This window comes from Leuresthes tenuis, unplaced genomic scaffold, assembly GCF_036924035.1.
Source record: "Leuresthes tenuis unplaced genomic scaffold, fLeuTen1.0.hap1 SCAF_3, whole genome shotgun sequence".
Taxonomy (NCBI): domain Eukaryota; kingdom Metazoa; phylum Chordata; class Actinopteri; order Atheriniformes; family Atherinopsidae; genus Leuresthes; species Leuresthes tenuis.
In genome coordinates this window covers 18,503,424-18,525,016 of record NW_027325357.1, presented here as the reverse complement: position 1 = coordinate 18,525,016, position 21,593 = coordinate 18,503,424, and the positions used below count along the sequence as shown (strand labels likewise).

Genomic DNA, 21,593 nt, shown 5'->3' with positions numbered 1-21,593 from the left:
TCCCAGTTTGTCTGCATATTATTCATCAGAGATGAGCCCATATGTTTCCAGCTGTAAATCACGTAACCTCGACAACTCGAGGAGTGTTTGTACTTGTCCCTCTTGTGGTTCAGGCACCTCCTACTAACTTCAAACGCATATTTGGGATTCCTGTAAAGCCATTTCCTGACTCGCATGCACACCGTGTCCAAAAAGCTCATTTGTCAATTAAACATAAGGTTCTACAAAAGAATTTGTGAACATGATGGTTCAGCAAAATTCAAGTGCAGAAAAGACACGGTTTCCTTTCCAAAAAGATCTGAGCCGAACGTGCTCTTCCCAGAGCGTTAGCCTGATCCAAAACGAGCTTCATGTCTAATCTGTGGACATAAAAAAAAAAAAAAAGAAAAAGCTTAAGGAAATACTTGACATACTGATGTGACTACCAACCATCAGCCCAGCGCAGACACCTTCTGCTGATGTTAAACAGTGACCGCGCCTTATTGGCAGAGACTTGTTTGTGTGCAGCAGGTGCGGCTTTTCCATCTGCACAGAGGAATTTTCTGAAGAGAGGAGGCCGATTCATCAATCACGGAGGGCCGAGGTAAGAGACTTTGACCTACATCCACTTTAAAATAAACAAAGAAAATCGTGCCTCATCTGTTGACCTTCAAATCTCATTTGTCATTGCTCAGGATCCAAGGCTCTCCCCGTAATGGCAACAGCACACATCCTCCTATGAGCAGCGCTGTTCTGTAAAGAGACGAGCATCTTTATCAACCCCGCATTAACTCTTCTGTCCGGTCCATGAAAAAGACTCGAGATGTACAATAAAATATGCATTTATTTATACTGATTAAAGAACCATCCACTAAAAATCATCCTGCACACCACCTGTGCGCTCACACAATGTCAAACGAATTCATACCCTAAAGATAGACTCAATTAAAACGTCCATACCAACATAAACACATTTCAAACATAAATACAGTACTGTACAGGTTTCCCTTTAAGTTTTTAAGTGAGATTGTCAAGGACTAGATGTGAGGCAACACTGACATCAGAAACTAGACTCAGCCTTTTCATCAAAACGTCAGTAAAAATCGAATCGAGTTGCACAAAGGGTCATTCGTTTCAAAAGAAAACCAAGTTAAACATGCCGATTTGGTTCAAAGTTCAAATTTTTCAGTTTGAAAGACATTTAAAAAGGAACAAACATGCTCTCTGTTCACACAGAAAGAAAACGAGTGTAAACACAAAATGCATTCTGATAGGCAAGAAAACAAAGGCTTCAAGTGGTTAAAAGTAAAAAACGGCAACTGCTTCCTTCCAAAGTGCATTGAATCCCAAATGAGTTGTGTGTCAGACAGCACTCGGTCATTACTGTGTCTCTTTGTTTGGTTACGGACTAGTAAAGCAACTGTTGTGAATCATTTGAAATCATCTGGCCTGTCGACAACTTTAAAACCCACTGTCGAAAACTAAAACATTATGTCAGAAAATCAGGAGAAAAGAAAGAAGAATAACAATGAAATCCCTGTCATGAATAAGTCACCCACTTGCCAAAAGGCCAAACACAATACAATTGTAGGATTCAATAAAACGACACTTCAACTCTCGTTGTGGTTATGTCACAGTGCAAAGTCACGTGCTTGATGCCGATGGCTCATACAATCTCAGTTTACAAGGCACAAGCTGATGAATCCACTGGGGGCGGAGGACGCAGGAAACCTGTCAAGCGTGTGTATCCAGTGCCAGTTTAAGGAAGCACAAAAAGAGTGGATTTAGAGTAGACGTTCATTCCAGAGAGGGAGTGCGCCAATTTAGTGTTCGCTCAACCAGTTTGTCTCAGCAGCAAAAGACTGGACTGGAATCTGGCCGTTGCACATTTTCATAGAAAGCACCAGGATTGCCTCAATAAGAAATGTGAACACATCCAATCAGTGCTCATCTATAAAAATGTAACGACTGTTTTGGTAAGGGTACATACGGAATCCACATACAGCTCACAGTTTTTTTTTAGCTACTCCGAGATAAAACTGATGCAGTCTAGGACCCATAATCAAAGATTAAAGCATTCGTGAAGGCTAGAATGTTTATAAAATTGTGTTGTTTGTCTAGTTTTGTACTGGTCTCAAAGGAGAGCGGAGACAAAAACTGGCTTTAAATTTTAAAATACCGACAGCATTTGTTTTAACTGAGCATACCTTATAAAGAGGCGACTGCATGGATTCTGCACTGCTTTAACATTAAATCAAGGCTGAAAGTGTGAGTAAGTCTATTTGTCTAAATATTGGGATGTTTTTTTTTTTTTTTAACCAATAAGTAACCCTGCTTCACACTTGTAAATGATTTGGTGCTTTTCTGTGTCTTTTAGGATGATTCTTTTTTTCCTTTCTCTTGGAAAACTCAAACATGAAACATTATGAAAACAATAACAGTTTAAAGCCCCGGTCTTCTGAATAAACCTCTACATAGAAACGTTAAAAATGGCTATTCAAAACAAATAATTCCTTCATGTAAAACAAATCTTCATTTAGATAAATGTAAATAAAATTAGACTGATAATGTCAATACAAATTCTTGTACAGAAAACTGACATAATGTAACTAGGAAAATAAGCGGAAAGGCTTTTGAATACAGTCAAAAATCACGTTTGGGGAGGTAGCTCATGCTCAAACTGAAATTTGCACTTTTTTGAAGCGATTCATTTGGCCTGACAGCTCAAAATAACCTGGAGCAAAAGAACCACGATTCCCACTGGCAGGCAGTTTTTTTTATGTGTGGAATGACGTCAAACTACTCCAACAAATCAGGAAAAACAAAGTGGTAGGTCTGGTGCAGCTGCTTTTTTTCTTTAAATGTGTCGTTAAATACTTGAGTTCAAAACGAATAAAGCCTAAAGAAAAGTGACCCCAGCTTTTACAGAAGAAACTTGTTAAAACCGCAAACAAAACATTGAAATAAAAGGTAAAAGTTTTAAACCAACGTCTTAGTCTGAGGAACAGTTCACATTGACAGCAGTCCTTCATCTCAAGCATCATCAGGGACTCCACTTGCATTTGGAGAAACTCGAGATCCAACTGGACCAATTTTCTGCTTTTAAAGAAATATGAGCCATAATATTCAGAATGACAAAGCACCCACATTTAGAAACACCCATTCCCTCAACACACCTACACACTGTTGGTGTCATTTGGGGTCTTTAGCAGCTGCAGGAGGGTCTTTAGCAGCTGCAGGAGGGGGGTCTGCATCCTGTCTCAGGTTAGTCCTGAATGCTTTCTCCCCTTCTCCCTGCCGTTTCTCCTCTAAAGCGGACTCTTGTTGTCTTTCTGCAGCATCCCAGGAACTCGACTGTTCAAGTGTATAACCCTTTGGGGTGGGGGGCTGATACCGGTATTTGTAGCCAAAGGCACGCAGGTGGTAGGCGTAGTATTCCAACAGATACATGCCTGCTGCATCCACATAATGGAAAGACACCGACAGATCTGAGCAGCATTTCGGGCCCTGCAAACGGTAGAAGACATGAAAGTGTCATACTTTCGGTGTCAATAAAACTCATTTCAATATAAGTGAGCAGCGCAAATGTTAACTCATGGCCATTGAGGAAGCTCAGTGATGTGATACTAGGTAAATAAGTAGAAGAAAGCAGATAATTCATCGGTCTATTTGCACAGTCATTACACCAGAGCTTTTGTCAACTAACAATAAAAAAAATTTTAAAAAGGGAGAAAAACACATTGATACAACCATCATCCACGAGAAAACAAAAACATCAACTCAAACATTAAACTGACAGTTCAGTATCTTTGAAGTGGGGCAGTGTGAAGGTGCCGTTGTTCATACTTCAGTTCATTAGCTACAGGACGTGCAAGTCAGCATATCCACAATTTGGAAAAGCAGACTCAGCAATAAAAGCAATAAGTTACATGTGCAAGCAACAACATTTTATACAAACAGCAGGAATGATCCCAGTGCATGCGAATTGAAAAATTATCTAGAAAAACTCCTTTACGGTTGTGTTGGTACTCCTGTTTGCTTCTCCAAATTAGACACGTGCAAACCACAACTGGCTTTAGGTAATACGCTGACTAAGGATAACTCCCTCACACAACACCACTTCAAAGAGAACAGCATATCCCTGTAACAACGCTGAGGTCGCATTGTACCACTTTAGCAGGATTGTCAGGATTTAAGAGTACTTTGCTGTACTTGCCTCTGAAATGGGGTAGTAGCAGTAGCTCCAATACCAGAAGCTCTTTGGGAACTTGGCAGTGAGGTGTTGCTCAGGAACAAAGGGGTGAAACGTCTCCCTGTGTTCAGTGTCTCTGGAGTCTCCTGCCAGCACCCCGACTTTCTCCATGCATTGCCCCATTGCCAGATCCTCTACAGAGGTAGTGTGAGTGCACACTTTGTTTTTAAAACCATCTACGAATCTCCGCAGGGCTTCTCTGCTCAGTACGTAGCCCGCTCCACCACTCATGTATCCCTGCTTGGTGTAGGGCTTGAATCTTCGGCCAAAGTAAATCGGCTCGTCAGGCGTGTGGTTTGCAAGAATCCAGCGCAGGTTGTCCACAATCAAATAGGTGTCGTCGTCTGCCTTGAAGAACCAGTCTGCCTCGTGGGCATGATGCTCATAGGCATATTGGAAGGCCCGGATCGTTTTCCAGTACAGCTGATCGCGACCTTCCTTTGTTCCTAATCCCACCGTGGGGAAGTCGGGGTCATCCACAGAGCTCATGAAAACCACGATGTTGCAGTGGCGGCTCCATGTGTACTTCACGTGGCGAGCCTTCTTCTCCAGATTGTTGGGTCCAGTCATCACCCAGCAAAGAATACGCACCTTGTTGTACAAGTCATCGGCCAAGCGGCTGTCCTCACCTGGTAAGGACATTAACACGATTTTACACTTCAACATCCTTTGGACCAAAACAATTTATGCTCTCATAAAGACAGTTGATTTTTTTTTTTTTGGGGGGTGGGGGGGGGGGGTGGTGGAAAACTTTGAAATCTTCTATTATTGCCGCACGTGTACGCTCAAAATTCGTCACAACAATTCCATCGTTGCTCTAAAATTCTTGGGGAATTGGCTCGATTATTAGCTTGTCTGTAAAGGTCACATTTAACATGTAGCTCCAAAATGAAAATTCTTGCTACTTGATTTGCAGAGATTTTTAATAACACGGTTGCCAGATCACGGCAGACACCGTATCTTAAGGTAACTAAGAAAAAGAGGTTCCCCGTTCTGTGCTCCTCACTGATGAGGAGCTTAAACCTACTGTACATCTGTCTAATGAGGACGGCTGATTGTGATGATCTGTGCTTTTTTTCATCAGGTAAAGCCGTTTCTACAAAAAAGCTTTGGTTTGCATCAAACTTGCAAACTACCCACACTCACAGAATTAAAACTGATTTTGTACTATATACCCGAGTATATACGCTTCCTTATTACAGAAACCATTGTTCGTGTTGAGGTGGAAAAAGCTAACTTTATTGCTTGATATGATTGTAAAAACCTCATGACAAACCCCAGAGGTAATAAAATGTGGACATTTGAACACTAAAATGGATAAAGGTTTTAAATAACATTGTTACAGACATCCTACATGTCTGAGCAAAGACTTCTGGGGTACATATAGAGTTCCCGTTTGTACAATATGGGACTGAAAGAGCTGTTGTGACATCGGTGATATCAGTTCAAAAATTAAAAAAAACATAACCTGCACAAGTCAACAAAGTGGAAAAATATCTTCTAAACGGGGAAATATCCGGCTACCTCGCAGCATCATCTGGGAACTGTTCGAGCTTGTTGTCACTTCGTAAAAAAAAACACATCTGGAAACAAGCCCAAAAGGTCAGACAACATCTGACTAACAGTGTACTTAACTTATCTACCCATGGTTGTACTCTTCAACATAACGTGTAATAGAATCTATATATTATTGACTCTTGCCAGTCGAAATGAACAATTCCCATCTAATGAATACAAGTTGAACTGCATTTGTTATTCCTCTTGGGATATCAGAATTTATTGTACACCTTGGCCTGCTGTCAAAGAATAACCAGGGAGATATAATCGATAATAAATATAACATCAGTTATATGTAACTAACTAACAATAAAATTCGTTCTGCCAGTGTTGACATTGTTATAGGATCATCAGACCACAGTCCATGACTGTATCTGCAGAGGACAGGCACACCTCATAATGTAAGCAACAAGTTGTGGAGACAAGGCGTGTTTGTTTAGGCGCAGTTAAAAAGCACAATTTAGGACAGGTGTGTGCGGCAGAACTTGTTTGTTTCCTTATCTCCTCTCCCATTAATCATCTGCTGACATCTAAGATGTCCCTGCTGTGACTTTACATAAAACCCTCATTAAGATGGATCAAACCAGCACTTTCACACTGTAAACTACGTCCCACCGACAATACTCGTGCACTTCTGACTATGCTGGATTTTCGACAAAGACTTTCTGTTTTCACACGGCAGAGCAGGTACTTTTACTCATGGAAAGAAACCGTCGACACGTAAATGCAACGTAAATGTTATCCGGCGACTCACTGAGGCGCACTAAAACCTGTCTAAATTGGCCCGGACGAACATTTCTGGGCACATTTCGTCTCCATTACTTACCTATATGATGAGGGTGTTTGAGGTTGAAAAGAGCAGACCTCTCTTTCTTCCATATCTTCTTTTCTTCCTCAAACTGTTGCGGATGCTCATGAAGTTTGTTTAAGGTGCTGGCCTGCTGCGCTGCCACACTCCTCTCAAACCGTACCTGCCTCAGAAACACGTGCAGTGTGAAGATTCCCACGACGAAACCCGCATAAAAGGATAATCTGGGTCCCGGGGCCTTCATGCTGGACCAGGTGTCTCATGAGCAGTTGTTCAACTTAGCAGAAGCTGACCATGAAGGAAGGAAAGAGAGAGCATGGACGTGAAGGTTTCGAGCTGCAGTGACAGTCCCAATTACTGTGATGGCGGCAGCGAAGAATTGACGAAAGTGACAAGCGTTAAGTGTCACTCCCCGTTCCAGGTGTGGTTTACTCACCAGCGGCAACACACACACACCATAGCAACTGTCTTGTCCCACCGCTACTTCATCGCAGCGGGCGATAAAAACTCCAAAGAGCGAAAGCTGGGACGTAGGCGCTCCCTCTCTGAACGACAACAGCTCAGCTAGCCATACTAAAGCGATGCTAAGTTAACACCTAGCGTGACAAAACAACGAGCGAGCTGACCACAACAATCACCAAACAAACTCCCCGGAAGAAAAAAAACCGAGCCTTGTTAACAGTCATGACGAGTTAATCATTTGCTCCCGTCCTGTTCGGATAGCTGGCGCAAGCTAACTGGCTTGTCCGTTATTTCATCGACGCTGCTAACGATAACTTCGGTGTTAAGTTATTCCTCTCGCGGCAACAGAGCTAACGGAAACTGTACAGAGCTAGCTGACCGACGGAGCTGTCACATGATACCGCACCGCACATTAAAACAACAATGTTAAACTGTTCCTCATCACTACATGAACTACATCTAACTTGTCTGACTGACTGCTGTCTTCCGTCCAGATAAAACGGTACTTCCGGTCAAATTATTAGGAAAAGAAAGCTTAGAGTTAACCCACTGTGGTAAGATGCTTTTAAAAAAGACCCGACATATATTTTCGGTAATTTCACAAGTAAAACGCGTCCAGTCTGAATCTCCCTCCGTCTATTATTTTATCAGCAAGATACACAAAGTCGACGAGACACTGAACAACAAAAGTTTAAGAAATACACGTGAACAGGATAAAGTCTTTCGATTAAAAGATGTGACGTCTGTTGTGATGCGTTTCCTTTTTTGCCCCTCTGGCCCTTCTCACAAATGATTCCTAGTTGTTATTTATTTACAATGCCCCACGAAAGGTGTCTATATGTGATGATATGGTTTGCTCCAAGGAGTCCAGCAGATGTAATTTTGTAGTAAGGTGGTCTCTAATTTTTTAACAACACAGCAAAACTAATGTAAACAGATGAGAAGAGGGGACAAAGTCAGACTAGACTGACTGTAATGACAGAGATGATTGGTCTTACCATCAAAGAAAAGTATCCCAGGCAGATACGGGGGAATCAGGAGACTATGCAAATAAGAAACCAAGGTGTAACATTTTTAAAATTTCAATGATAATAAGTTGAATGATGACCAGACGACTAATAAATGAAAACTAAATGAAAACAAACTGAAATGAAGAAAACATTTTAGCGTTTTTACATGTTGGTGAACAGAAGGGTGTCCATTTTTTTTTACAAATCCTGAATACTAACTACTTGTCGCTTACCAACCAACCCTTTATACATCTTCACAAACAAAACAACTTTGGATTTCTCATTGAAATATGTCTGAAACATACAATTAAATAAATACATACGTACAGACATACATACTTGCCCTTTGTATGTACATTATGTAGGACTCTCCAAATGTGACTATATTTTTTTTTTTACATCAGATCCTACCCCTAATTACCATGCTGACCAGTTAAGATGGGATCTCCAACAGATATTTATATGTATACATGTGGTACGATCTGCAAGTTAGAAAGTTATATGGCCCCAGTATCTACCTACTAACGCTGAACTCAGAACTTTATTGATAACATTTTGGTAACACTGATATTGTGCCCACCTTGGGAGTCGATGTGTGCGTTACCATAAACATCTGCTACAGCACGACCAACCACAAAGGGAGTTTTCTGTAATTTGGCTGGTATTTACATGTCTATCCGCCCAGGAACAGATGTTATCAACACGACTGCTTTAAAGACACAGTCACAAAACCTTAACGTGTAGTTCAGATCAAAATAAAGGCAGAGAGTGTAAAGATGGTCGTGGCCTCACTCGTGAGTACAGAGCAATGGGTGTCAGATGTAGAGGGAATCACTGACCTATAAGATGGACATTTATGAATACCATCAGTTAATAGTGTCCCTAAAGCAGTGCTGTATCCCATTGAAATACAGAATACAGTGTTAAGGGACCTCTTTGGTTGTTTGGAACATGCAGCAGATTTAATAACAGTCAGTGTCCCTATTTAAACAAGATGTTGGAGCTGAGGCTTGTAGCACAAATTAAACATAGTCTGGCTCCTCTTTCAGTTGTGTTCATCGTTATGTAGAAGCTAATGATCTGCTCAGAATGAATAAATGGGGCTCGATGAGCTCAGTATCCTTTAATTACTCTGAAACAGTCATTCTTAGTGAGTTAAATGGTCGGTCAGGCCAGGCAAACTGCTCGGAGTGGATACAAATTCAGTTAACGAAGTAAATAGACACACCCATGTTACCTGAAGGCTTCCTTTGTGTTTCAATAGTGCAGATGACTAACAAGTTGAATTTATGTAACACACCAGGCAGTCAGATATTTGAAACATATTTAGTCAGGCAGCTCCTCATTTAAGCTGCGCTCACATACAACAAATTAATTCAAAAACAACAATAATTATGTACATATTCAGCTCCCAGTAGCAACAGCTATTCACAAACTATACAAACTAAGCCCTTTATATACATGTCTGAAGGGTTTTGTGAGCATTCATATAATTGCTATGCTGGATCCGATTGACTTGGAAGCTGCGTTTGTTTTACTTTGCTAAATCAAAGTAAATTACATTTTCTTGTCAAAAAAAAAAACAAACTAAATACACACTTGAAAGACTTGCTGTATGCCTTTAAGCATATGGAATTCCTTTAACAGTGTGCGACTATCTCACAAAAAAAAAAAAAAAAAAAAAAAAAAACTAAATCTTTAGGAAACAACTGAGTTTACAAAATCTTTTTTTAAATTTTTTTTCTTAGAATGTATAGTGGCTTGGCCTAGTGATTGTGGAACCCAAAGTTGTGTGCGCACGCAACTTTTTCACCGAACAAAAGAGTGTCGGACAGTTTTCGAAAATCAGCGAGAAGTGGAATTTAAAGCCTCGAGTAATTTGTACTTCATTTTCAGATACAAGAATCCATTTTTGGGAACAATCTGTGCAGCAACGCCTGCAGACATTTTATTCAGTTGGTTGAGGTACAAAAAAAATTCCTCTTCTGAGTCACTTGACAGGTAAAGGACTTCGTCAGTGGCAACATTGAGGACAACTGCGGTCAAGCGTGTGCTGCAGACGACCTCAGAACTAAATGGAAATGTTTGGTAAAAATGCACTCGCTGTAATATCACTCGGCTATTTGAGCCGTCTATCAAAACTGATCCCATCTAAAAGGAGGAAATGCATAACTTCCTTCAACTGCTCAGGTGCAGTTGACGTGTGGTTTCGTCCTGCAACATATGAACAGTTCCTATCAAAGACGCCTACATTATTGCCTTTTCAAGACACACTGACACCGAATGTGCAAACAGCTGAGCTGATATTTTCTGCCAGGCTTAAGCAATAATTCAATAAAGTGGGCTGTCTTTTCTTTTTTTCTTTTTTTTTTTTAAACTGTGACAACAGCTCAGAGTCCATCTCCCTATAGGTCTCCACAGGAGTTCAACATCACAATAGTCGCAGTGAAAAGTACTGCGCGAGATCATATGTCCACATCGTCTGAGTCAGATGTGCTGGATGACTGGGACTCCTCTTGGTTCTCTCCCCACACAAATCTATAGTTGTTCTCCAACTCCTGCTGCCTCTTTTGCTCTTTGTAAACTTCTTCAGTTCCTCCAGTCTGCGGGGGTGAAAACACAAGAGCGTTTCAGGAAAAACAACGATGGTTCAGGTCCGATGTCATTTCAAACGCTGACAAAGTGAAAACTGTTCCTCATAAAGGAATTTACTAAAAGTCATCGCGTCAATCTGCTGACAGCAGTCACAAAACACACACACACTTCATACTCAATTACACATTTACAAGTGAAGTCTCAGATCTACATTAACTTCTTAAGCTTTAATTGACACATTAGGACCTGTAGAGGAGTAGGAATTGTCAGCTGATGACTCTCAACCTTCTTCAGACCTAGAAAAAAAACACCAAGGATCTGAACATAAGGCCAACTGATGTCTTCAATGTCATGAGAGGCTAGAAAAGAGATATCAAAGGCTTTCCAGCTCTCAGTTTCCAATGACTGAAACGCCATTGATACAGATTCAAAGCAGTGAAGATGAACTACAGATATGTTTTAAGGAACAAAAAGAGCAGCATTAACAAAAAGGAAAAAAAGAAAAAAAAGAAAGGCACCTTGCCAACTCTTCAGTGTGGGTATGTAAATATCTGCTTTGTGTGCGTGTGTGTGTGTGTGTGTGTGTGTGTGTGTGTGTGTGTCGGGGGCAGCCAGTGGCACTGAATCCATTGCAGAAGGGAAATAACTAAACATAAAAGAATCTCGAAGCAAATATCAGCGAGTCAAGAGGCTAAATCTGAGCACGCCTTATTGAACATCAATAAAACCATCCAAAGCAGACCTAAAAAAATCAATCGTGAACTGCTTTAAGAAACAAAAGCTTTCAAAAGCTGGTTTTCAAAGTCCTCTAAATGCAGCATCACTGATGTAGGACACGCTGTGTGCACACAAAAACCTACAGGTGTCACAGAATCTGAAGTAATATGAGAAAAAGAGTGGCTGAAGAAAACAAACAGACTAAACTGCTGTGCCATCTGCCCAAGGGAGGTTACAGAGTTGTGACTGTCTGCACTTATGCACACAACAGAGAACTTTCAGGAGACGTACAGCAAACAGTTTGTTTGTCGAGTTACACAACACAGTGCACCCTCCCCTTACTCTGGGTTAATGCTTTATCTCATTAAAAAAGTAATAAAAATGCTAGTTGCAGAAAAGATCAACTCAACTGTAAGACCCTAGATAAACATATTTCATGTCAGAAATAAGGTCTAAGTTTAAAAATACCGGAGTTCCCCTTTAATAGCACAGACATAACATTTTAAAATGCTCCTCTCCAAGTTTCTCCCAATTTGGATTATCTTACGGGTTATCCATTTATACAGTCAGCCATGTCCAAGCCTATGGACAGCACAAAATAATTTAAATAAAAAAAAAAACAAAGATCCTGGCTTGGCTCTGTTCCTCCAACCAGCTGCCAGAGATAAGAGTCTGTTGGGAGAGCGCCATTTGCCTTGAATTCTGACTTCACAGTCACTAGTTCTTAGAAGAATTCAAACAAACCCAGTAAAAAGTCCTTATGAGTGCTTAAATTACCAGGAGATTTATGAGTAGTTCCCTGAAGGACTTTGTATCTTCCTCAGTCAGCCACTGGTCCCCTGCCTCCTCTGCATTCTTTCGCGTTAAGATCTTCACCTCAATCTTACCTAAAAAAAAAACAGGGGAAACAGAGTACTTATCGGTTAAACACAAACACCCAAGTTACACAGCAGTAAGAAAGCTGTGTCATATGTTAATCAGACTGAAATGTACGATGCAAAGCAATAGAGGATGAAACTAAAGACAAGAAAATAAAACAGACATGAATGACACACCCCTCTCCATCCGTCTTTCAGGTGATCTTAACCTCGGGACGTTTGAAAGCTCGTGTGTCTTCATTTTTCGCAGAGATGGGTATTAGTGCCTTTTTATTAATGACTAAACCTTTTATGGAAATATCTAAGAAGTGCATACTTTTTGATAAGATGGGAAGAGAAGAGGAAGCGCATCCAGCACTGAATGCTCGAGATAAGAAATGGAGAAGAGAATAGGCCGTGAGTGTTGCAGGCACTCCCCCTTCATACCTTCGGCCTTCAGTCCTGCCTTCTCTAGCTGTTCTTTAACCACGTCCTTTATGTGCTGCCACTGGGGGTCTCCTTCGCCCATCTCCTGAATTTTGACCTCCCCATCAGGGCTGCTGCCCGTCTTATACTTAGTAATTTTGATCTTAACGTGGTCATCAGCTGCTTGGTCTGGGGTGACGAGACAAAAGAGGGACAAAAAAGACAATTTACCTTGAAACCCATCAGTGGGGCCACAGGATGGAGGCGATAGGTGCCATCCAAAAAACACTTTTCTTTTTAAATTAACAATGCAGCTTTGAACTGTGATGATAATATGTCGGATTTTTTTTTTATTTAGACTAATGAAAATAAAGTCACCCACAGTTACATCAGTGGCAGCAGAGGAAAAGACCACCAACTGACCAAATGATGACCACTGATGGTAACAAGGTCTCTTATTTTTTTTTCTGCATTAAACTCCATGAGTGTGTCTCTTCTGAGATGAAGGATGTCACTAGAAACATCTACTGCACACATAAATGACATGTGGAGATGACACAGAGCGAATGGACATGCACGCGACTCTGGATGGGACCGGTTGCTCGGTTACCTGGTTGCTTGGGAGCCAGGCTGGGGCTGCCTCTGGTCGGGTCGTTGGCGCTTTGGCCCGTTTGTTGCTCCGGGTCCTGAGCGTCCTTCTCCTCCAGATGATCGAGTAGCTTATCCAGTGTCGTCTCCAGTGTCTGTGTTGCCTGAGTGCGGTCAAACTCCCCTTTCAGACCCTCTGTCTCCAATTCCTCCTGGGCCTACGACACACGCAGCAGACAGTCACATTAAAGCAGTTTGTTGTTTAACGCTACAAAAGATGGGATTTGTTGACATATTGTCTCTCGTCTGAAACCTCATCTATGATGTTGTCAAACTCCTTCTGCATCTCCTCCTTTATCTCCTCTATCTTCTCGGAAGGAACAGCGAGGTCAGCCATCTCATCCTCAAACTCCTCTAAGAGCCTCTCATCTTCGTCCTTCTCCTCCTCCCTGTGCTTCTCCGTTTGCATGCTCGCGTCTCTCTCTTCCACACTTTTAGCTCGGTTTTGTTCCTTCTACGAAACAAATGGGGGAAAAAAAAAAAAGATAAAATGACTAGGACACCGATGCACTGCAAAGAAAAGAACATTAACTCCAGGAGGTGGGGTAAGAATTTGAGGAGTCACTAATGAAAAGCTGCAAAAACTAAAAAAGGAATGTGAACTGGACACGTTTCCACAGGCTGACAAAAGGCAGAAACCTCTTCAAGAATTGCTCTAATCTCTGGAATGTTCTATCATTATCCGCGAAGATGCTGATCAGTCACATATGTTTGCTTGCTCGCTCAGACCAGAAACAGCTGTTGAATAACATCTTTTAGAACTTTACTGAACGCTTGGTAGATCTGTACCGTTTTCGTTCTTCTTTTCTTATTTACAATCCCCGGTGAGAAAAAAAACCCAGAAATGGACAAACACTGACCTTCCTGTTGCTCTCCTTAAGGTGTTGTACAAATTTCATCAGATCTGCTGGGTCGGTGATGATCTTAAAGTTGAATTTTTCTACTAAAGCGAACCACAAAAAGAAAAGAAAAAAAGAAAATACATAAATAAATAATGCATAACAACAGAGGACTCTGTTTAGACTAATGGCTCCTAAATCAAGACAGAAAGAAAATACTCTACTGGTCCAATAAATATTGTAAAACAGTGACTTGAACGGTGATAAATGGCACTTTTCTTCCTTGCGTGTTGTGCCGCAGTACCTTCTTCGCCATCATCTAGGACTTCATTATCTTCTGGTGAGTTATAGCTGCCATCTGCTGCCTGTCAGGAAAAGAACATCAAGTTTGGGTTGTGAAATGGGGAGCGACAAACGATACCCTCTGGTGGTCAACAGGATAGTGACTGGAGGGAATCTTACACACATATATATATATATAAATACTACATGCAAAGAGACCTGATAAAACATTCAACCTGGATGAATGACAATATTTAAACAATGATTAAACTATTTACCAATGGCTCTATACAATCACAATTAAAGTGTGTTAATGTAGGTGAATTCTTAGCAGTATTAACACTGTAAGCTAGGTTTCTTTTCTTTTTTTTTTCTTTAAATCAAAGAATTAAATGATCTAGTTCTCAAAGTCGGCTTTCATTCATCACACAGGACTCCTTTCGTTTTGAGATTTACTCCAAGATAAATGTCAGCACCTCATTTTCCTGAGAGGCTGCTGCTTTTGCATTTCCTGGCTTTGTGACTCCCTCCCAGAAGGCAGAATCTTCCGTCTCTTCCGACTCTGTATCCTCGGACACAACAGCATCATCTGTTTGAGCAAACAAACAGCAAAACAGAAAAGCTTTACACCTTCAATTGAGAGGTGAAAAAACTGTATATGGGTGAAAAATGATTTGAGTGTCATTACGTGTAGGAAAATGCACCTTTTGGATCCGCCTGGTCTGGTTCATTGCTGGGTGAAGCTGGAGCCTCCTCTGCTGTTACTTCCACTGTTCCATCTGCCCCTTCATTACCAGCTAACATCTCATCGAGGCTCTTCAGCTCCTCTGAGATCTGCTCCACTTTACGCTTCGTGTCCGCTGGGAAAAGAGGAAGATTGAAAGAAGAAAGGACAGAAGTAAAAAAATCACACATTTCTTGTTGGTTTTTGGTAGTACAACTTTCCCACCATTAAGCCCTGCTTCAAGAGGAAAAGGCACCAAAATCAGGAGGAGAGATGCTCTCCAATGGCTGCAACACTGTTACCTTCATCAGTTTGTTCACTTACAGACTTGAGCCTTGACGTAATCCATGTACTGTTGGGCACTTAGTGCTGGCTGGCACACAATACTCTGCGGCTTGGCAGTGGATGGTGGTCGCAGGAATGGATGCTGGCAGGTGCGACTGGTGTGAATCGTCAGCACATAGCGACACGACTGAGGCTCGTCTACACGGGCGATGTAGTCAACCGAGCCTTCTTCACACACAAACTGGAAATGATGGAGCAGAGAGTCACGTTTACCCTCTCGAACGCACAAATTCAAACGTGCAAAAGAACGGTGCCCCAATAAGTCCTACGTGAGCTTTCTTCTGCCTCTTAAAAAACACTATGGAGGGAACTACAAATTAATTCACGTCCCAAGATATTCCGTCGTTTTCAAGTCACGGGACTGTGGAAACTCCTCCAAAAGCTTCAGCTTGCTTTGAAACTCATTTCTCCAAGCTACACTTTACTAGACTGCATGCTGGTATGTCGTGAAACCTGTTGTTGCCTCTGCCCATGTTTGCTGTGCCACTGGCTGCCACACAAACCCAAAGCAGATCTCAGGTAAGGCTTTACCAGGACAAGCTTGCAGGAGCATTCCTGCATTTTTAGACCGTCCAAATTGTTTTAAAGGAGCCAAAAAGGTTGTTGAGAGTTACAATGACTGAAGAATCAGGGGATTAAACTTCTCTGGAACCATCATCTCCTAACAACATGAGAGTTCTTGCTTTGCTTTGCAAATCCAAATGAGTCAATTAAGACCTAATAAGGTTAGCAGGTTCTCGGGCTTTAAAAATAGCATTACATGAAGTCTGAAGTCCGTCACGTCACAAGCAGCATCGATTTATTCAAGGTTTTCAAAATCCCGATGTAGAAAGTGATTATTATATTGGCAATAGTTGCTGCGTTTTTCTAAATACTGAAATAGGGCAAAGTTTAGAAGAGTGGTAAAAGGGAGAGATATAATTGAGAGGCTTTTGAGAGAAATCTCCAGTGGAGGAGCAAAAGTGAGGTCACAGATTAGCCTTTTAGCAGGAACGGATCAAACACAAAAGATATGAATTAATAATGACTGCTGATGACAACATTTTCCATAAACCATTAACACTCTCAGATTTCAAATATCCCACAGGATGCTCCACCACCACCGCTGCTGAATCCTGTTGGCTTTGTTAACTGTAAAGACGGTTTTAATGGATCGTAGTCAGGGCAAGATGGACATCACTTGTTAACCACAATAATGCCAGATATCCCCCTGAATACCTTAACCAAAAGTGCTATGTTGAGTTAGTACCCACTGACAAAATATGTTTACATTGAAGAAAAAGTTCTGCAACTTAGCCAAGAAGCAACATGCTGAAGAAATCAATTCATTTCGAAATTCACATGCAGCAGCAGAAAAAGATGCCACGCAGGTTTCAAATTGTAAGCAATCTGTAAGTAAGTACTGTAAGTACTATAAGTAATCTGACGAACCAATATCAGACTATGCTGCCAGGTTTAAAAAAAAAGAAAGAAAGAGGAGATAGTGATGACTGACTAAATAAAAAAGTCAATCTGCAGAAGCCCAGTCTCAGTTCTTTTCACCCTCCATATCGGATTTCTTTGGGAATGATCCTGTAATCGCATTTGAAATAGTCACTTAAGTGTCACATTTCTTATAACTGCCGAAGTGTTAGGTTGATGGTCTCTGCTAATAAGGACGTTCATTTCTGATTTCTTCATTCAGTGACAAACGTGACTTTCACACAAGACCGTGTCAGAAATACCCAAATCAATGTTTAACCCTGAGATAGACACAAAAAACATTGTTTTTCCTTTATATTTGTATAATTGTAGTGATCAAATTCCCTTTTCTTGTGGTTTTGATGTTATTTACTCTCCTATACTGTGTCATTTCTATTACCAGCTAGTGTAGAGAGTCTCTTGCCTATTCCTATTCAGTCCAGTTCTCGGAGTTTGGCTGGGTTTAGGTACCCTAATTAAGAATACAGAGCAGTTACCCGTGTGATGTCACAGTCTAGGTAACGGAATCTCTCCTACCCCACAAACAGGAAAAGGTAGGACTTAATATAGGTTGGAGTAATAAGGTGTTTGGAGAAGCCAAACCTTTTAATGCCAGATTAGAAAAAGTAAGCAGGCATTAAAAGTCAAAGAAACAAACATCAAAATGTGTGTTTACTGCAAGGACCGTTTTTACATATTCTGCAATTCAGCCAGTGGCACATACAGTTTTGCAAAGAAACACATCTGGGTCTGGAGTTTCGAAACTAAAACCTTAACCTAATCATACAGACAAAATCACTCAGGCCATGTGGGATACAAATGTCACCTCAATTTAAAATGTCTCACCCGAACTTCAGCCTCTCTAGGATTTCCATTTAGGTCACACTTAGAGCCATTCACATAGGCCTGGCTGTGGTATCGTTTCAGCTTGTGCTGTTTGGAGGCCTGCAGAACGGAAAAGATGTTTTAATCGAACCGACTGGATACATTCTTGGACAATTATGAATTTCAGCTTGTTGTACGTGGGATGATTAATCATAAAACACACAGACAATATAAATGCAACACTGTAAAAAAAAGCAGAACTGACTGCTGGCTCCAAAATCATTACACAGACAGGACTTCTTGCAGGGCCGCTGTGTTTGATAGCATGACTTTGAGTTATATGCATACCCACACAATTCATGAACATTTCCGTTCACCGGGATTGAACAGTGTCTGATTTTAAGGAGCAAAACTAGAATTCTTCGATAATTAATCTTTACTCTGTTGCCACAAAAAACTCACAGCTGCTTCATGTTTGATGCAAAAGACAAATGCAGCTGAGCAAATAATGCGGGTTGTTATGGGAGCACAATTTTCTTATAATAGGTGACTGACACATTGTAAATCAGAGAGGACATTTCAATATTTTTCCGTATCACAAGCTGAAATTGACGAGGATTTATTCACTGAATATTTGAATAATTATCCAATGCATTCAGCCACAGACTTACCACTGTCACATGAAAGCAAAAGGGTTTAGCTCATATTATACAACTATACAATTGGTCCATTAGTCTTTATTCACATACACTGAAAAAACATGGGATTAAAAGGAAAACATACATAATCACAACAGAGGTGTCTTTACCTTTGCCGTTTCATTGCTCCAGTCAAATTCAGACTCATAATAACCGAGGAAGAGAATGTCCCCTTTGATTTCTGTGTCTGAAAAGAAAAGTATATCAGTCAAAAACAAGTTGAAAGGAAAACATAGTGTTGGGTAAAAACAGAGGGAAGCTCTCACCTTCAAGGTGATACTGTCTGATATGCTGACCATGGCAAAACTCATATGTCCACCAGTCCTTAGTCTGCAGGAAACAGACAGCAAACAACAAGCTATCATTTTGGCGAATTGTTTAATTGTCATCTTCAGTACAATATATGATCCATTTTGACTTCCATTCAGTCAAAATTACTGTACACCCCTTTTTAACTTTACACTGTTCTGTTCACTACGACCTTTTCCTTCCTTACTAGATGAAGCATACACTGACACACCTAAGGTGAAAATGTGGAGTCCACATGCGCACTGCACAGCACAGCCGTGCGCCATTTCCCCCCCCACGACTGGCGTCCCTGGCGAAATTGGTGAGGTGTTGTATACATAACCAGACTTGGGTACAAAATGTGTGTTCCAAAGGCACCTCCTGCTTTCATTCCTTTTGATTAATTGCAGTTATCTTCATTTTTAGGTGAAATCAGACCTCCGTAATCAACTTCAGGAACACCTCGCTGCCTGCTTGAGGATCTCCATTAATGGACCCAGCCCTGGAGATTTTAATTATGTCAGAGCTCTGGAGCTGTTCTTTGAAAAGCCCACAAAAGTCAAATGTTCAGCACCTGGGTGCAGAGTGTGTAAATAGCCTGTCCAAAAATGTTGTTTGTTCATTCAGTAGATTGTTCAAAAGATTTATTGTTCGAGTGAGGTAGTGAGTTAGTTTTTGGTCTTGTTTTATTCTGAATTAAATTTAAAATACTTCTGATATGCCTTTGTAAGTTCTTATTTATCAACGTATGTTCATAAACAGCAATTTACATCCATGGTCTCAAAATGCACTTAAGTGTGATACATCGGGCTTAAAAACATACACACACATTTAAACCCCAGAGGGTCAGAGACTCTCCCACCACAGTCTCCTAAAATCCTGTGGGAAACACTGCAGTGTTTTGCTTTAATGCAACCTTACATCATCTTATGAGGAAGCAAATAGTGAGTATGTCAGTGGTCACTAGGATAAGGAACGCATTTCTATCAGATCACTAACCTTTCTTTGGCTGTGGAAACAGAAAAAGCGTAAAGAAGACCATTTCTATGTGTTTGGGAACAACCATGTTTTGTCAAAGTGCCTCCACTGACATTAGGTGAAGCAGAGGGCAAATATATTCAAAAGAGTCACACGACACTCATGAGGAAATGAAGCTCACCGGTTTAGAAATATTAACCTGACTCAAAGCTAAACCAGGAACAAAAAAACGTGTGCCTCCTCACCCTGCTTCCCCCCAAAAATGTATTTTTTCAAAGCCAAAAATAAATCACATTGTTTAATTAGATTTAAGAAAATAACAGTCAAAGTCAGGACACGTTCACTCATTCAAAATTAATTTATGGGTGTGTCACATTTTTGACAAACACTGTTTAAGAAAATACAGGAAGTCTGATGATTATTTATTTGCTGCTTTAGCATCTACTCCGTGCGCACTATGGTGAAGCTAATGCACCCGTTTATACCAATACTACCCATGCATACTGAAACGTGACCAACTACTGCACATGCTCTGTGACAGTCGAAATTTTGGGCACACCTACCCACTGAAAATTTGAATATTGCAAAAAGCAAAAGTATTTTGATCTCTTTTTTCTTTCCTTCTCATTCTGCTTTTGTTCTGCTACTATGTTTTATATATAAATATATATATATTGGGCCAAATATGACTTGAGGGATCAGATCCCAGTGCTCACTTGATCTGCTTTTGAATCATACTTGTACCATTTAGTTGCATCTATTGAGCGGTTTGCCCAAATGAGCCAAATTATATTTCAGGGACAGCTAAAAACCTCTTAATCACTTAACCATATGAATCGCTTAAGCATTTCACAAGTTGATTACGCAGATAAGCAGACACAGATAAGTTGAGACCTCACCTTTACTAGACATGGGGCTTTATGCATTGGCCTGAGCAGGTCTGGGATGTCTGGTCCAGTGTACCCTTGTGAGTCAGGCTCAGAAGCTGGATCCTGATGAAACCGGACAGCCTGGGCTGGAAGTCGACACTCGTAGAGTTGCTTATACTTACTGGACACCATCATAACTTCCTCTGTCTTGGTCTAATAAGAAGAAGACTACCATGAAAGCTGCAGCATTTCTTAACAGCGTCATTGACAAATATTAGCCGAACTGTAATTAAGAATGGATAGTTGACAACCTGGTTTTGGTGTAAAACAAACAGTTCGGTGCAAACGTCAAGTGAGAAACGTGTTGTTATGACAGCTGTCACAACATGCAGCGTTCGTCTCTTGGGAACAACTCCAGTTTTAACCTTAACTCATCTTTATACACCTTTCTTAAAATATTCGTAAACTTATTGTGCGTCTTCCTAACAGAATTGTTCGTAAGACACGCACTTAATTTAAGTTGAATGGCAATAAGAGAATCATTTTAAAGCTAGCAAACAGCAGTCCACAGTCTAGCTAACTAGCTACATGTTAGCGTCCACCGATAGCCCCACTCACCTGCCCCAAGATGACGGGGTCAGGAAGAATCTGAATCCCATATTTCATCTCATTGAGCTCCTCTAAATTCAAGAAGGCTGGGACACATAGAGGGCATAATAGCATAAAAACGTACAACCTCTTCAACCATCGCACCAAGGAGGCAGCCATCGTTCACCCTCTTCTCAAACCCCCATTTGTCTGACAGCAACAAAACACAGAACGCCTGACATGGAGGACGCTTATTGGTCAACGCGAGCAATACTGCTTTATCATTGGCTAGTTTTTGTGTCTATTAAAGTTTTTTTGTTTTTTTTTCTTGGTATTGGGATTTGTTGGTTTCTGACACCGGCATAAATTGAATGGGCGGCATTTA

The 21,593-nt window shown here is 40.8% G+C and overlaps 2 protein-coding genes and 1 long non-coding RNA gene across 6 annotated transcripts; 1 reads left to right on the top strand and 2 right to left on the bottom strand.

Moving 5' to 3' along the window:
• The first annotated feature begins 678 nt into the window (after positions 1–678).
• On the top strand, positions 679–1,771 carry LOC140303511 (uncharacterized). The gene is made up of 2 exons (XR_011915194.1): positions 679–1,452; positions 1,501–1,771. It is a non-coding gene; the product is annotated as an uncharacterized lncRNA (long non-coding RNA).
• Positions 1,772–2,402: 631 nt separating this feature from the next.
• c1galt1lb (core 1 synthase, glycoprotein-N-acetylgalactosamine 3-beta-galactosyltransferase 1, like b) lies at positions 2,403–7,555 on the bottom strand. 2 transcript variants are annotated; one of them, XM_072382283.1, is made up of 4 exons: positions 7,033–7,555; positions 6,615–6,884; positions 4,196–4,860; positions 2,403–3,486 (listed from the first exon to the last, which is right to left on the bottom strand). In XM_072382283.1, exons 2-4 carry the CDS (start codon positions 6,838–6,840, stop codon positions 3,172–3,174), a joined length of 1,206 nt encoding a protein of 401 aa, XP_072238384.1. In that variant the 5' UTR covers positions 6,841–6,884; positions 7,033–7,555; the 3' UTR covers positions 2,403–3,171. The 2 variants fall into 2 exon arrangements, with proteins under 2 accessions (XP_072238384.1, XP_072238383.1); XM_072382282.1 differs by having other exon boundaries at positions 6,615–7,555.
• A 1,823-nt stretch (positions 7,556–9,378) lies between these two features.
• On the bottom strand, positions 9,379–21,441 carry os9 (OS9 endoplasmic reticulum lectin). 3 transcript variants are annotated; one of them, XM_072382279.1, is made up of 15 exons: positions 21,239–21,441; positions 20,651–20,833; positions 18,752–18,815; positions 18,596–18,672; positions 17,809–17,907; positions 15,481–15,682; positions 15,137–15,292; positions 14,909–15,021; positions 14,455–14,515; positions 14,172–14,254; positions 13,565–13,765; positions 13,274–13,469; positions 12,685–12,852; positions 12,158–12,267; positions 9,379–10,671 (listed from the first exon to the last, which is right to left on the bottom strand). In XM_072382279.1, exons 1-15 carry the CDS (start codon positions 21,386–21,388, stop codon positions 10,534–10,536), a joined length of 2,001 nt encoding a protein of 666 aa, XP_072238380.1. In that variant the 5' UTR covers positions 21,389–21,441; the 3' UTR covers positions 9,379–10,533. The 3 variants fall into 3 exon arrangements, with proteins under 3 accessions (XP_072238380.1, XP_072238381.1, XP_072238382.1); XM_072382280.1 differs by having other exon boundaries at positions 14,172–14,251; XM_072382281.1 differs by lacking the exon at positions 12,685–12,852.
• Between the last annotated feature and the right edge of the window lie 152 nt (positions 21,442–21,593).

Excerpts from the sequence above, each read along its gene's own strand:
- os9 (XM_072382279.1), bottom strand. The coding sequence starts at position 21,388 with ATGGCTGCCTCCTTGGTGCGATGGTTGAAGAGGTTGTACGTTTTTATG. Across the intron at positions 20,834-21,238 it reads ACCCCGTCATCTTGGGGCAG|ACCAAGACAGAGGAAGTTAT; the intron begins GTGAGTGGGGCT and ends TCTTCTTATTAG. Across the intron at positions 15,022-15,136 it reads AGACCAGGCGGATCCAAAAG|ATGATGCTGTTGTGTCCGAG; the intron begins GTGCATTTTCCT and ends TTGCTCAAACAG.
- c1galt1lb (XM_072382282.1), bottom strand. The coding sequence starts at position 6,840 with ATGAAGGCCCCGGGACCCAGATTATCCTTTTATGCGGGTTTCGTCGTG. Across the intron at positions 4,861-6,614 it reads CAAACACCCTCATCATATAG|GTGAGGACAGCCGCTTGGCC; the intron begins GTAAGTAATGGA and ends TGTCCTTACCAG. Across the intron at positions 3,487-4,195 it reads GCTACTACCCCATTTCAGAG|GGCCCGAAATGCTGCTCAGA; the intron begins GCAAGTACAGCA and ends TACCGTTTGCAG.